Source organism: Psammomys obesus, unplaced genomic scaffold (assembly GCF_907164565.1).
Source record: "Psammomys obesus unplaced genomic scaffold, mPsaObe1.curated_primary_1811, whole genome shotgun sequence".
Classification (NCBI taxonomy): Eukaryota; Metazoa; Chordata; class Mammalia; order Rodentia; family Muridae; genus Psammomys; species Psammomys obesus.
In genome coordinates, this window is record NW_026590062.1 from 8,962,829 (window position 1) to 8,977,891 (window position 15,063).

Consider the following 15,063-nt stretch of genomic DNA (forward strand, 5'->3'; position numbering starts at 1 on the left):
ACTCCCCCAGGGCCACACAGCTCAGTGGATTTTGAACACCAAAGCCAGCATCCCCCTCAGGGCCTCGCCGAACACGGTGGGTCGGTCAGGCTGGGGTTGGAGGCAGGCTCCCCGTTAGACAGCCCGAGAAGTTGTGCCGCGTGCCCCGTCCCCAGATCACTCATTCGCCCGGAGGCCAGGGCCCAGAGGCATGAGAGCTCGCCAACAGTTTGTCCCTCCTTGACCTAAGAGTCTGGGACTCGACCCTAGAGATAGCTCAGAGCCCCCAGGGCCCGGCTGAGCCCCCCCGAGAGCAGAGGATGTTGTACAGTCTCATGTCGTCGCCTACCCAGCTTCCACTCTGCTTCCGCTATCATCCCCCTGAGGCCGGCTCCACGTGGATTTAGGACCCAGACAGGTCAGGAAGGTCAGGGGTCGTCCCAGCTCCTGCCTGACAGGGACGTGCACTGTCCTTTTCCCTGGGTCCAGCAGTCTTGTCCCAAGCATACCCTCGCTGTCTTGGTGGAGTTTTCTCTGCTCGTGAGTGATCACCAGTCCCTTGCACTTCCTTCTGTGCGTAACAGGCTGCCACTTTCTGCTGCGTTGAGACCACAGCTCCAACTCCTTCCTCAGTGTTTCTCCATAGATTCTTTCCGGTGCCCAGGGGATCCAGGTCTTGTATGCGGAACCTGCTCTTCATCTGTATTCTCCACTAGGACTGGCCAGGTTCTTGGTGCCAGCGGGAACCTTCAGAGGCCCTGTCCTTGTCACTCCCCTGTCTTCTCCCTCTTAGGACACGAGCAAGGGCAATCTCCAAAAATGTTCCCATCTTAAGGCCCATACTTCATTAGATCTGCTTGCCCGGACGGGAACTTCTCAGCCTGCTGCGGACCGCGCAGGTCCAGGTTCCCAAGCCTCTCCGGCTGTTCCTCTGCCATGCCCACACTTCTGCGGACCTCCCTACCCAGGACCCTGACAAATCCTGCCAGCCCCAGCCGAGTGGCTCTCTGCCTTCCTTCAGTTACCCGGTATTCAAATCTATTCGTGTTTGCAGACATATTTACCAGCCAACTGTATCCAAGCATGCCCTCCTGTGTTGGTTGGTCCGAATGGTTTCAGCGAGGATCTAAGGGGCAAAAAAAAAAAAAAAACAAGAGTTCTTAGCGCGGATCCACGGTCCACTCGCTCCCCCTGCTGCCAGCAGTGTGGAATTGCAGGCAGCTTTCCTAAGCCTCGCGAGGACCCAGGAGAAATCCTAAATGTTGTGGGGTGGCAGTTAACAAAGGAGACAGAATTCCAGACCCAGCCGGTGCGACAGGGGGCTGCTGGGGTCGAACCATGAGCAACTAACTACCCATGGCATGGCGGGTGGGACTCGGGTGCTACAGCCCTGACCAACGTATGCTCCTGGCTAGGCAAGCTCCAGTCGCCTCTCTGTGCTCCCACTTTGTCCTCCATAATTGCAGGGCTACCCCTGGATTATTGTGAGGTTGGGGAGAGATAGTCTCCACGGCCAACGCATCAAAACATAGTTTTCTTGTCACTGCTGTTGGCGCTGTAGTAATGGTGATCGCATAGTCTCTCTAGCCCTCACGTGCACACACACACCCCCCTCATTGAGTGACATATTTGAGTGACACCTGTATCCGACAGGGAGAGACAAAAGCTGCAACTGAGAAGGAAGACTGCTTAGATGGTAAAGTGATGGCTACGCCAACAGGAGGACCTGAACCCAGGAGAAAAGCCTGGAACCGCCTGGCCAGACAGCCTTGCTGAACTGGAGACTGTGTCCAATGAGAGACGCTGCCTCCAAAACAAGGTAAGGTCTGGGAAAACGCAGACATCAACGTCTAGCCTCTACAGAGGTGTGCCCTTGTGCGTGCTCACACACAGAGAGACGCACGATAAATAACTAATAACGTTAACACGCGGGGTCTTGGCAGTACTGCCAGGGTTCCGGGTGGTCCCAGGCATTTGGGGCAAACAGCAATTAACACAGGAAACCAAGAGCTCGTTTGAAATTGGCCTCTCCATTTTCTAGAGCAGTGGCTCCCAATTTTCCTAACGCTGCAGCCTTTTCGCACAGTCGCTCATGTCCCGGTGACCCTCAAGCATAAAGTTATTTTTGTTGCTACCTCATACCTGTAATTTTGCTACTGTTGTGAATTGTAATGTCAATGCTTGTGTTCTCCGATGTTTTTTGGCCGCCCCTGTGAAAGGGTTCCCTGAGGTCTCGACCCACAGGTTAAGAGCAACTATCCTAGAGCCTTCCAGACTCTCTCCTTACTGCTTGCCTTTCCTCGGGGTCCCGAATGCATTTCTAACCCCCTGGAGCCGCCGGGACCACCCTGCGTTGTTTTTCTTATTTTTAATTCCCGAGGCCTTGTCAGCGAAAATCAACCTGAGGGTTCCAGGTGCCCCCAAAATCCAAATGCTGGGAGGAGAGAGAAAAGGGGGCAAGAGTTAGGGGGCAACACAGGAAGGCAGGAGGACAAGAAGGGGGCATGGTAAAGCTGAGGTGAGCAAGCTTATTGATGCCCGGGGAGAGAAGGCCGTGGGCACGGCAGCCTGCCACACATGTGGCAACCATATTTCCCGGGCCAGCGTGGGGATGTGGGATTCGTAAAGAGCATTCCATTTTCTTTTAATGCCTTTAAAACACCTTTTTGAGTTGCAGCCGTCCCCAGGGGAGGCTATATTTAGTTGTGTGTTTTAATAACAGCAGTTCATGAAAAATAATAAAATCAAAGTCTATGAGTCTGGGGCCTGGGGAGCCGCCTGTACCTGCTCTTGGCTTAAAGGCTAAGCCCTCAGAGTCACCCCCAGACTATTCTGAGAGGGGATTGGGGTGTGGTCCCATCCCCCATGTCATTCATTAAGGACGTTTCAGTACATTAAAATGCGGGGCAGAGTCAATGAATGACCTTGGAACACGGTGACCCTGAGTTGTCCCCAGAACTGAAGGTATGTTTTAAATTTAGAATAATAATAATAATAATTAACATGTAATTGTAACGTGTAATCGTGTGGGTGTGCACATGCCATGGCATGTGTGGTAGGGCTCAGAGGACAACCCCAGTATTTGTCGCCACCTTCCACCTTGTGGGAGACAAGGTCCCTCTGTTGTTAGTTTCTTCCCTTCCAGGAATCCTCTCCTGTCTGCCTCCCTGGGATTATTGGCAACTGGGATCAGAGGATTCGAACTCAGGCCCTCAAGCTTCCCAAGCAAGAAGCAGTCCTCCAGCCCCATCGTTGTATTTATTTATACAGTGTTAACATTCTAATTGATGTATGTGGAAGCCACACTTTCTGGTGGTCTGGTGGTTAAGATTCAACATGCCTTCAAGACACCCATGCAGCGTGTTCTAATCGCACCAGGGTAAATTCACGTGTCTACACCCGCTGCTTCTGGTTGCTTCTCAGACACTGTGTAGCTCACCAAACCTGAAATATTTACTCTCTGCTCTCTAAGGAAAAGTCAATCAATCAATCAATCAATGTATTAGTTCATTTTCTCGTTGTGTAACAAAAGACCTGATGGACCCAACTTAAGGCAGGCAAGCAGGAACTTGGGGTTGGCTCACAGTCTTAGGGTACACAGCCACAGTCTCAGGGTGCACAGTCCGTCATGTTGGGAAGGAATGGCGAAGGGAGGGAGAGGTGGCTGGTCTCATTGCATCCGAGGTCAGGAAGCAGAAAGAGATGGATGCTGGGACCTCAGCCCCTGGGATGACGCTAGCCACACCGAGGGTAAGCCTTCCATCCTCATTTCATTCTTGGACAATTAAGTTGTAGATACACCCCAGGTGATTCTAAATCCAGCCAAGTTGACGAACTTTTCCTTTTGTCCCTCCCATGCCTTGGCGGCAGCCTCCATAATCATCATTGCTGACTTTGATTCTGAGATAATTTCAGTATAGATAATATCCACATGTAGTTAACACTGTCCTTAACTTAAAACAGCTGGTAGTTGCTTCGGTGTTAAAAAAAAATCAAAATGACAAATCACTACTCAATATGAGATGTTCTCTTGGGGCTGGAGCAATACTCAGTGGTTCGGAGCGTTTGCTGCTGTTGCGGAGGACCTCTGGTGACTCACAACTGGCCACTGGGGACACCGCACCCATGTGCTAGCACGCGCGCGCGCGCACGCACACACACAAATAATAAATATAAATAAATAATTTTTAAAAGATGTCTTCCACCTGGACACCACTTTCTCTGCCCCCCTTCCCTGAAGCAGCAATTACTGTCACCTCCTCATAGGCCTGTGAGATCATCTTGGCCTATGTGATTGGGCTTTTTGCTTATTGTTTTCTGTTTGTTTGTTTGTTTGTTTGTTTGTTTGTTTGTTTGTGACAGGGTTTCTTTGTGTAGGCTCTAGCTGTTCTCAAACTTGGCCTGTAGACCAGGCTGGCCTCAAACTCTGAGATCTGCCTGCTTCTGCCTCCCAACTGCTGGGATTTAAATGTATGTGCCACCACACCCATTGTCTAATGTAATTATTAAAGGTTGAATATAAGTAAGGCATTGTGACTCACACCTTTAATCCCAGTGCTAGGGAACACAGAGGCAGGCAAGATCTCTGTGAGTTTGAGGCCAGCCTGGTCTACAGATTGAGTTCTAGGACAGTAATGGATAGAGAGATCCTGTCTCAAAAACAACAGGAAAACAAAAAGATTGCAACACACTTAGAAATTGAGGTCCTATTAACTCTAACATTGAGTGCTACATAGGGGACCCTTATTTGGAGACAGGGTCTCTTTTGGAGGTGATGGTGTTAAAATGAAATCATTAGTTCCTTTGGAGAAAGGACAAGGCGGGGTCTTGCAGTGTGTACAAGGAGAATGCAAAGAGGATAAAGGGACGGAAATGAGAGCTGAGGAATACCAGACACATATCTGGGCAGCATCCTGTAAAGAGGAGGGGAGAACCAGGACACAGTAGGTGTCTTAAGTGATGGCTGCTGTGGCCAACAAGAGTGCATGCCCTGTTTCCACGCCATCACCCCAACACTTGGGAGACACTGTATATGACAGGACTTGGTTTGCTTCTGTCTTCTGGTGTATCTTGGAGTTTCCTGGTGAAACTCTAGTATCTGGTCCCTAGCCAAGCATCCCTGCTCCTTCACTGGGCCGTGGGCCCTGGGCCCCAACTGCACACCCCTGCTCCTGCTCCTGGTGGTTTGAATGAGACTGGCCCCCAAAGATTCACATATTTGCACGCAGAGTCCCCAGCTGGTGAAATATTTGGAAAGATTAGGAGGTATGGCCTTGGAGAAGGTGCGTCTTTGGGAGCAGGCTTTGAGGTTTCAAAAGCCAAGAACAGCCCCAGTCTCACCCTACTCCTCCTTCCCTCTCCTCTGCTTCTCCTCTTTTCTCTCTCTCTCTCTCTCTCTCTCTCTCTCTCTCTCTCTCTCTCTCTCCTCCCTTCCTGCCCCCTCTGCCTATGGATCAGGATGTAGCTCTCGGCTACTTCTCCATCACCATGCCTGCCCGTGTGCCTCCATGCTCCCTGCCATGATGGTCATGGCTAAGCCTTGAAACTGTGAGCAAGGCTTTCTCTTTATCAGAGTTGCCTTGGTAGTGGTGTCTCTTCACAGCAATACAACAGTGACTAAGACAGTCATGATGGTCATGGCCAAGCTTTGAAACTGTGAGCAAGGCTTTCTCTTTATCAGTTGCCTTGGTAGTGGTGTCTCTTCACAGCAACAGAACAGTGACTAAGACAGTCATCAAGCCCCCAAACCCTGGTTGGGTTACCCAGTGTGAGGCTGCAGTGAGAAATAAAGGCGAGCATGCAGACTCGGCATCACATTTAAACCAGCCACGCACCATTCTGCAGCTCTGTGGTGATGCTCTGTCTCAACCACCACAGGGGCCTGCTCCATCTTCCATGGCTCCTGCCCTTTCCACTCCCCTCTAGAGCCTGGGCCGTAGGGGAGGGGACTGCTGGCCCCTGTGCTGTGGGCTTTGCTGTTATACCTGCTTTTAAAAATATTTAGCTCTTATATTAAGTTATGTGTACCTGCGTGTACATTTTTCCATGTGAGTTCAGTGCTGGTGAAGGGCAGAAGAGATTGTTGGATTCCCTGGAGCTAGAGTTACAGGCTGTTGTGAGCCAGCACTGTGGGTGCTGATAACAGAGTTTGTGTCCTTTGCAAGAGTGCTCTAACCACTGAACCACCTCTCCAGCCCTTGTCTCAACTTTCTTGAGGTATCCCTTACCCCACCTGTCTGTCTGTCTGCCTCTCTCTCTGTCTCTCTCTCTCTCTCTCTCTCTCTCTCTGTGTGTGTGTGTGTGTGTGTGTGTGTGTGTGTGTGTGTGTGTGTGTGTTTAAAATAGGGTTTCACTGTTTACCCCTGGCTGGCCTGGAACTTACTATGTAGACCAGGCTGGCCCCCAGCTCACAGAGATGCTTTTACCTCTGCCTCCCAAGTGCTGGGATTAAAGACATAGCCACATGCCAGACCCACCTATATTTCTCTCTGTGCTAGAATAACAAATGAGCCCACAAAAGAGGCATTTTTCTCTCAGGTCTACAGTGACAAGCTGGAGAGTAAGCTGTCCTTGGGGCCCATCATCTGTGGCCACCTTGCCTGTTTTAGGTGATATCCACTCCCATCTCTGTCTTCCATCTTCCCGCCGAAGGACACTTGTCAGTAAATAGATCTAGGGCCACCCAGGTCCTCCAAGACGATCTCACTTTTCAATCCTTTGTGACATAGCCAAGGACCCCTTTTCACGAGGTCCCAGGGCACCTTTCAGGAGGGGCCATCCTTAGCCACCCCACCACCCACATTCTAGCTAACAACTCTTCAGACTGTCTTCTGTTGAATCCTGTAGAGTGCCACATCTGCCTCCCGCTTACTTCATTCCCTCAGAGGCCATACATGGCCACCTGGCTCTGCTCACAAACCGGCTAGATGCCTGAAACCCGCAGCGCTCTGCTGGCAATCAGCATCCAATAAACAGCTGCTGCTGACTCCACCTGGCTCCCGCCAGGGAGCTTTCGGGAAGATGGGCCTGATGAGGCTCTTTGGAAATAAAACGTGGAAAGAGCAGGCTGCCTGTCTGCAGTTTAGAAATCAGCTGATTAAAAATCTCAATTGGTGTATATGTGTGTGTTGTGTGTATACACATGTATGTGTGTGTGCACATGTATGTGTGGGTGGGTGGAGTGGGGTGCATTCATGCATGTGCAGGTAGAAGCCAGAAGACAACTCAAGGCGTCATCCTCAGGAATTTGGTCCATCTCCTTTGAGACAGGGTCTCTTCTGTCCTGGAACTCACTTGTTCCTTAGTCTAGACTGGCAGACCAGTGAGCCCCAGAGATCCACCTTTCTCTGCCTCCTGCCTCCGCAGCACTGGGGTTCCAAGCACGAGCTACCACAGCTGGCCTCTGTCCATGGGTCCTGGGTGTTAACCTGGGTCCTCACCCTGTCAAGGCAAGCATGTTCCCGGCTGAGCCTTCTTCCCAGCCCCGGCAATGACTCCTGATGGACACACAGGCTCTTTGCATCTGAGGCACAGCGAAGGCGATGTTGGTTCAGCGGGGGCATCATGCCTGAGCCAGCCTTGACGCACAGGGGTCGGAGTGGGTTCAGAGACAAAGACAGCCACCCACACCAGCCAACAGAGAAGCCAAACTGCAGTAACAGCCAAGTAGGGCAGGTATAATTTAAAAAAATGGTAGAACAGGAAATGAAAATTTTCACACGCTATCCTCAGGAAGATGCAATGATGCAGACAGTTTGGAAAGATATTTGTTCAGGAGTTTCTAAAGAGAGCTACATATGACCTAGGAATCCCACCTCTAGGACTGTGCTCACGAGAAACGGAGACACGTATCCACATGAAGACTTACACACAGATGTTCTCAGCAACGTTAGTCACAATATCCATGAACTGGATCCACTCAGATCCCATAGGCTGATACACAAACATACTGGGGTCAGACATTTAACACTAGTGAGGAAAATGGAGAACCATATGTAGGACCCGAATGAACCTTGAAGACAAGATGTCAAGGGAAAGTCAGCCAGGAAGGGAGCATGTCCATAGAGATGCCAGGTAGAGTCAAGGTTCCCAGACGACAAAAATGATGGATGGTGTTTTGCTTCTATACAATGCTTTCTGATTTTGTGTGTATGTGGGTTTTGTGTGCGTGTGTGTATGTGTTTGTTGTGTTTGCTCTCCTTTTTAACTTTGTTTTGTTTAATTTTGTTTGCTTTCTGAAGAGAGAGAGAAAGAAGGGGCTGGGAGTTGGGTTAGTGGGGAAGTGGGAAAATCTGGGAGAAGTGAGGGGAGGAGAAACCATGGTCAAAATATATCTAAAAATTTTTTAAATTTTTTTATTTTGCTATTTTTTTTTTAATTTTTGAGACGGGGTTTTCCTGTATAGCCCTGGCTATCCTGAAGCTTGCTCTGTAGACCAGGCTGGCCTTAATCTTACGGAGGTCCACCTGCCTCTGCCTCCCAAGTGCTGGGATCAAAGGTGTGCACCACCAATGCCCAAACAAAAAATAATTTAAAAAAAATGTTCTAAGATTGGTTCTCTCCTCCCACTACAAGGGACCAAGGGGTAAAAATTCCAGTTGTCAGGTTTGGCCACAAGTACCTTCACCTGACAAGCCATCTTGCCAACCAGAAGCACACACTTTAAGTGGCAAATTGTGAACTCTTTCTCGAAAGAGCTGCCAATAGTGATAGGAAAGAGTATGGGGAGACAGCATGAAATGTCTTTTAGAAGAAGATCGCAAAAGCTTTGGAGGAAGACATGGGGTGCAGCTGAGACATGATGGGAAATCATAACAGACTATGGCCTTTCTGGAGAGAAAATGGGGGTCTCCATCTAAAACCTCCCTATCTAAGAGCAGGTCCTGAGAAGGCTCTAAAACCTTGAGCCTTAGAAGAACTACCCTGGCTGATTGCAGCGGTGCAAAGCCCTCGGGGGCAAGTCTGGCCAAGAACTCAGGCATCAGGCTGGCAGCTGAGGTGATAAAAGTCCCTCAGAGACCCATGGGATGCCTGCAAGGTTGCTATCAGTAGAAGCAGTCAGTACTCACTGTGGGGCTCTGGGTTCTAATTTCAGCCTTCACCAAGAACCTACATGACTTGAATGGAGCGGCTCCACTCCTCGGGGCCTCAGTTCACCTGTCTGCAAATTAAGGGCTGTTACCTCCAATACTCACACCCGACAGTGATATCTATGTGGCATGCTCAGTCACTGAGTCCGTGCCTGGCAGTTTCTCTAAGCCTCAGCTTCCCTGTCCTAAAGAGGAAGCAAGGGGGCTGGTTCAGGGGCTTAAGGAGTCAGCTCTAACTATCTAAGGTTGATCCCGAGCCCCATCAGGTGAAGGAGGGTACTCCAGCATGTTGTTCTCTGACCTTCATATGTGCTCGCTGGCACATGTGCCCATACGTGTGCACGTGTGTGTATGTATGTATGCAAGTATGTGTGTATATATACATTTATATATTCGTATATATTACGTAGACACAATAAATAAATGAATCTTTTTTGTTTTGTTTTTTCGAGACAGGGTTTTTCTGTGTAACAGAGCCCTAGCTGTCCTGGACTCACTTTGTAGACCAGGCTGGCCTCCTAATCACAGAGATCCGCCTGCCTCTGCCTCCGGAGGGCTGGGATTAAAGGCATGCACCACCACGCCTGGCCCTAAATGAATCTTTAAAAAAAATTTTTTGAAACATGATTTTTCTGTGTATCCCTGGATGTCCTGGAACTCACTCTATAGATCAGGCTGGCCTAGAACAAGGAGATTCTACTGCCTCTGCCTTAAAAAAAAAAAATTAAGGAAGCAAGAATCTGCTTTTCCCCAGAGGTCTGTCATCCTTCGAGAATTGGGCATTGGTGCCCCCTGCTGGCCTTGCCGGGCATGGCCGCTCCAAGACCTGGCGGAGAAACTGCGCCTGCGTAGAATGCTGGCTTTCAGGCTTTCCCCTCCCTTTGAGGGTGTGAGTTCCCTGGAGAGGCTCCAGTGAGGCCACACCCACTTCCGGGAGGAGGCCACGTGACTCACTAAAAATGGCGGCGCCCAGAGAGGCGGCGTGAAAGTTGTGGGAAGTCGCCGTTTCGGGGTGCGTGAATCAGAAGCGAGGGGGACTTGGGAGCCATGTCGCGACTGATCGTGAAGAACCTCCCGAATGGGGTGAGCAAGAGCCAGGGATGGGGGCCCGGAAGTGGTCGTGGGGGTCTGGGGAAGGAGGCTGAAGGATGGAGGGATGAGGTCTGGAAGCCAATGGGGCTGGACCCTGTTCTGTCGACTCCAGAAGCGGGAAAAGTGGCTACGATTGTTACAATTACCTTCATCGGTTATTGCCATCTCATGGGTGCCTGGCTCCAAACCGGATAGCCCTACTCCGGCAGATGCCAGCCGCACCTTGTGCCTCGGACCCGGGTCCTTTCGATGCAGTTGTGGACCCTATGGCTCCACGCTGTTCACTCTCCCACTTCCGGGACTGTCGGGGGAAACAGGTGGAGCGGTGCCCCCGAGGACCTGAGTGATGGAAACGGCGTTCAGTGGTCTTTTTTTCTTGAGTGGAGGGGGGGCCACCTTGGCGTGATCACAGAACCTGGCACCCGGCAGGCATTCGGGACCTGCGTGCCGTGCCGGGTAAAAGACGAAACCAACGCTTGCATGTGGTGATAGGCGGCTGGATACAGAGCACACTGAGTACCCCTCCTTGTTGTGTTGGGTAATTTTGGTCAACCTGACACAAACCAGAGAAACTTAGGAAGAGGGAACCCCAGTTGATGAATAGCTACCTATGACTGGCCCGTGGACAAGTCTGTGCCCCATTGATGAGTGACTGATGTGGGAGGGTCCAGCCCTCTGTGGGCGCTGTCACCCCTGGGCCAGTGCTCCTGGGCTGTATAAAAATGCTAGCTGAGCAAGTAGGTATTCAGAGTTCCTCCGTGGTCCCTGCTTCAGTTCCTGCCTTGGCTTTCCTGGATGGTGGGCAGTGATTGACATGTGCAAGCCAAGTAAACAGTTTTACTCCCCAGGTTGCTTTTGGTCTTGCCGTGTCACAACAGGAAGCAGACTAGAAGAGCACTTACTGCTTCACTATCACAGGGTGAGCTCAGCCACAGACTTCAAAGCCAAGTGTGGTAGTGAGCACCTGTTGTCAGCTTTCACTACACCCAGGCAGAGGATGGCAAGTTCAAGGCCAGCCTGGTTACATAGCCCCCCGCCACACAAATCAAATTTAGTTTGGCTGTTGGTGGGGCCATGTTCCTCTAGAGCAGTGGTTCTCAACCTTCCTAATGCTGCACCCCTTTAACATAGTTTTTCATGTTGTGGTCACCCCTCCCCACAACCATAAAATTATTTTGTTGATACTGCGTAACTGTGATTTCGCTCTTATGAATGTAATGTAAATATCTGATATGCAGGATAGCTGCTATGTGGCCTCAAAGGGGGTTGCGACCCACAAGTTGAGAACCACTGCCCTAGAGCCACACACAGAAACCTGGCTGGTGTAAGGCCGGTAGGAGCCAGCTGTCTCACACTGTGGGACTTTTTAACCACATTATGGTAATAGCTAGCATGTGAATTTCCTGTTACTTTCTTGGTAAAGTGGTCAAAACAATACCGGTATTTTGTTTGTTTTTATTTTTACCATTTTGGAGGTCAGCAAGTCTAATATCAAGGTATTGTCAGACACTGGCAGCTGCCTGGAGTGTCTAACCCTTTAACATGATAGCACCATGGTTTTCATGCTGCAGGTCAGACATGGCTGCCAGCAGATCATCTTAGGCTTCTTTAGGATCTGCTGGTCATTGCCCTCTCTGACTCATGACCCTGTCACCCCCGGCCTTCAGAATTAAGAACACCTGGCTTTCTGATTCCCTCCCCATCCTCTTCCTCCATCTAGTCCTCCTCAGACTCAGAGCCTTCTACTTCATTGATGGTGCTGAAGTACCCAGAAGATCCAGGATGCTTTTCTCCATTGGGATTTTGTTTGTTGGTTTGAGTGAGTTTTAAACAAACAAACAGACTCTTAGTTTATGACCCAGGCTGACCCTGAACTTGACATCCTCCTGCCTCTGTCTCCCTGCCATACCCAGGTTCATTTCAGGGTTCTTTTTTTCTCTGAGACAGGATCTCATTCGTAGCCCTGGCTGGCCTGGAACTTGCCATGTAGACCAGGCTGACCTCAGACTCTAATGAAATCTGTGTGCCACAGTCTCCAGACTGCTAGGATTAAAGGGGTGTGTCACCATGCCTGGCTTCATCACCAGGTTTTCAAACACACCAAAAAAAAAATTTTTTTTTTGTGGAAGTGATGGAGCACCCCTGTTGGGACTGGTAAGGGAAGCAGGCAGATCTCTAGTTTGAGGCCAGCCAGGGTTCCATACTCTCCCTTTGCAGTGTACTATAGTGCAATCCCAGGTGCTGAGGATTGGGGTGTGGCCATCTTTAATCAGCTCCATTACATGGTTAGCAAACATTTGCATAGCTTCCTTTGTCCATTGGGTATCCGTTGTATTGGAGCCACAAAGTGGAAGCTCTAATTGGTTCTTTCCTTATAGGGGACAGAATAAGAAAGAGACCATTTGAGGTGCTCATTTCCTCATGCTTGGGGGTGCTCAGCTGGTCAGGCTCTGAGCCAGCACCTAGCCACCCTAAAAAAAAAAAAGTAGATGATGCCACCCACTCATCTCGGGTTGCCCTCCAGGACCTCTAGGCTTCCAGCTTGTCTGTCCCTTTGCTCCTGGGAGCCCAGCTTCTCTCTCACTATGTCCCTTCTGCTCTAGATGAAGGAGGAGCGATTCCGGCAGCTATTTGCCGCCTTCGGCACACTGACTGACTGCAGCCTCAAGTTCACCAAAGATGGCAAGTTCCGCAAGTTCGGCTTCATAGGTTTCAAGTCAGAGGAGGAGGCCCAGGCAGCGCTGAGCCATTTCCACAGGAGCTTCATTGACACATCCCGGATCACGGTGAGTCTGAGTTCCTGCCCACCACAGTGAGTTCGCCTTTCTTCAGGACTACACAAGGTGCCCAAGCGTTGTTGCCTGAGAGTCTGACAACTGTTCCCTGGACCCTCTCCAGGGTTTCTGATTGAATTAAAATATGTTTAACTTTCATCATACTCTTTTTCTGTTGTTTGACCTTTAAACCCTGAACACAGTTACTTCTAAAGGGACATCACCGGGATAAAGTGGTTTGCTGACCAATAATATCATGGAATGTCTGGATGTGGCTTGTGGGAGTGTCTTCCCAGAGGCCGCCTCTCAGAGTGTGTTGGAGGTGCCAGGGCTGAGGGATACATCAGTTCAAGCACGGTCCCTGGCGCTCTTCTACACTCCTGTGGTCTCCCTGCTGTTCCTGTTACCCTGGGCTTGTTTTTTGCTGTGACTGAGCTTGCCTCATGGTAAACAGTCATGTGACTGATAGCCATCACTCCCTGTTGCTCTGCCCCTGGCAGGTGCTGCTTCCCAGGCATCCTTAGTTGGCCTATGAGGTGAATGTGAGCTCCCAGTCCTCATGTGCCCGAGTCTTGTCTCTGCCCCATCACCTGCTTCCAGGGCCACCCAATCTCACTTGAACTTTTTGGTCAGAGCACAGGGGACAGTAGCATTTCCTGTCACATTCTACTGGTGAGCATAGGAGGCAGAACTAGTCCCCTGTAAATGGCAGTGAGCAGAATGGCTTTTTGGAGGATAATGTTTCATTTGGGGATGAAAGTGATTCACTTTAAAGCACTTAGCAAGTCAGTGGCTACTGCACTCTGGGAAACCTATGCTCCCGGTGCTGAAGGGACATACACGTGCCTGGGTGCCTCAGCAGCTGTGAAAACCAGCTCTCCTTCCCATGCAGGTAGAATTCTGCAAGTCCTTTGGAGACCCAACGAAGCCCCGAGCTTGGAGCAAGCATGCTCAGAAGCCAAACCAGCCCAAGCAGCCATTGCAAGACTCCGTTCCATCAGACACTAAAAAAGTATGTAGGTGGTATCACCAGCCCTGTGCCCAGTGCCAGGGTGGGCTCTGGCTGGGGAGGAGTTGAGAGTATCTATTGGATGGTTTTGGAAGGTGGGTGTGCCCGGGGCAGTGCACTTCCGTCTTCCCTTCCACAACATCAGTGTGACCGTGTCTGCCTTGTACTTTCAGGACAAGAAGAAGAAAAAGGTGCCCAGTGACCTGGAGAAGGTGAATGTTCTGTGGGTAAAGGGGGAGGGCTGCGAGCTTTGAGAGGGTGGAGGACTGGAGAACTGAGCCTCCTAAACCTCTGCTGCCTCCTCTCCCTCCTCCCCTAACCTCCTGCCTGGCTGCACTGCTGCAGTTGAAGCAAGATGCCGAGTTCCAGGAGTTCCTGTCGATTCATCAGAAGAGGACCCAAGTGGCCACGTGGGCAAATGATGCTTTGGACTCCCAGCTCCCGAAAGCGAAGACCAAGCCGGCAAGTGACTATCTGAACTTCGACTCTGACTCCGACTCAGGGCAGGAGAGTGAGGAGGAGATGGCCCAAGAGGAACCTGAAGGTGAGCTTGCACTCCTAGGACTGTGTGAACCTTTGCCTGGCCTTGGCCTGATGGGCACAAGTACATGGGCACAAGTACAATATACTTGGCACAGACCTACAAAGGACACCTTGTGTGACACTCTCTGGTGACAAGGGCTGTAGGAAAGAGCCAGCCAGGTGCTGCCCTACAGCTACAAGGCAGATGAGCAGCCCACTCACTGGTATGTCTCCCCCAGGCAGAGCTGGTCACCTGACTCAGCCAGTATTCACTGAGTATGGGCAGTATGCCAGGCACAGCTTTGGGGACTGAAGACACAGTAGTGAGAAAAGACCCCCAAAATCCCTGTACCTATAAATGGGCATCCTGGTGAGAGCAGAGGACAGAGGCAGGTTCCCATGTTCCCCGGTGGAGCATGTTTATTGACAGGTATACCAAGGAGGCAGGACGGGGCATGGCAAAGCTTCCTGGAAGGGCTGAAGCTTCCTGGTGGGGCCGTGCCCTCATGGGCCTGTGCTGGTAAGTGGCCAATCCAAGCGCAGAACGTTGACTGTGTGGGGTCCACAGTGACGGGTGTTCTGGTTTACAGTGAGGTGT

General features: G+C 50.7%; 1 protein-coding gene across 1 annotated transcript in view; it reads left to right on the top strand.

Moving 5' to 3' along the window:
* Nucleotides 1–10,040: 10,040 nt before the first annotated feature.
* Rbm19 (RNA binding motif protein 19) overlaps nucleotides 10,041–15,063 on the top strand; it is an 85,889-nt gene continuing 80,866 nt past the window's right edge. Inside the window, exons 1-5 of the mRNA XM_055606331.1 lie at nucleotides 10,041–10,151; nucleotides 12,764–12,946; nucleotides 13,827–13,946; nucleotides 14,117–14,155; nucleotides 14,289–14,487. Coding sequence (XP_055462306.1) covers nucleotides 10,116–10,151; nucleotides 12,764–12,946; nucleotides 13,827–13,946; nucleotides 14,117–14,155; nucleotides 14,289–14,487 — 577 coding nt within the window. The 5' untranslated portion in view covers nucleotides 10,041–10,115. The remainder of the gene's footprint in view (nucleotides 10,152–12,763; nucleotides 12,947–13,826; nucleotides 13,947–14,116; nucleotides 14,156–14,288; nucleotides 14,488–15,063) is intronic.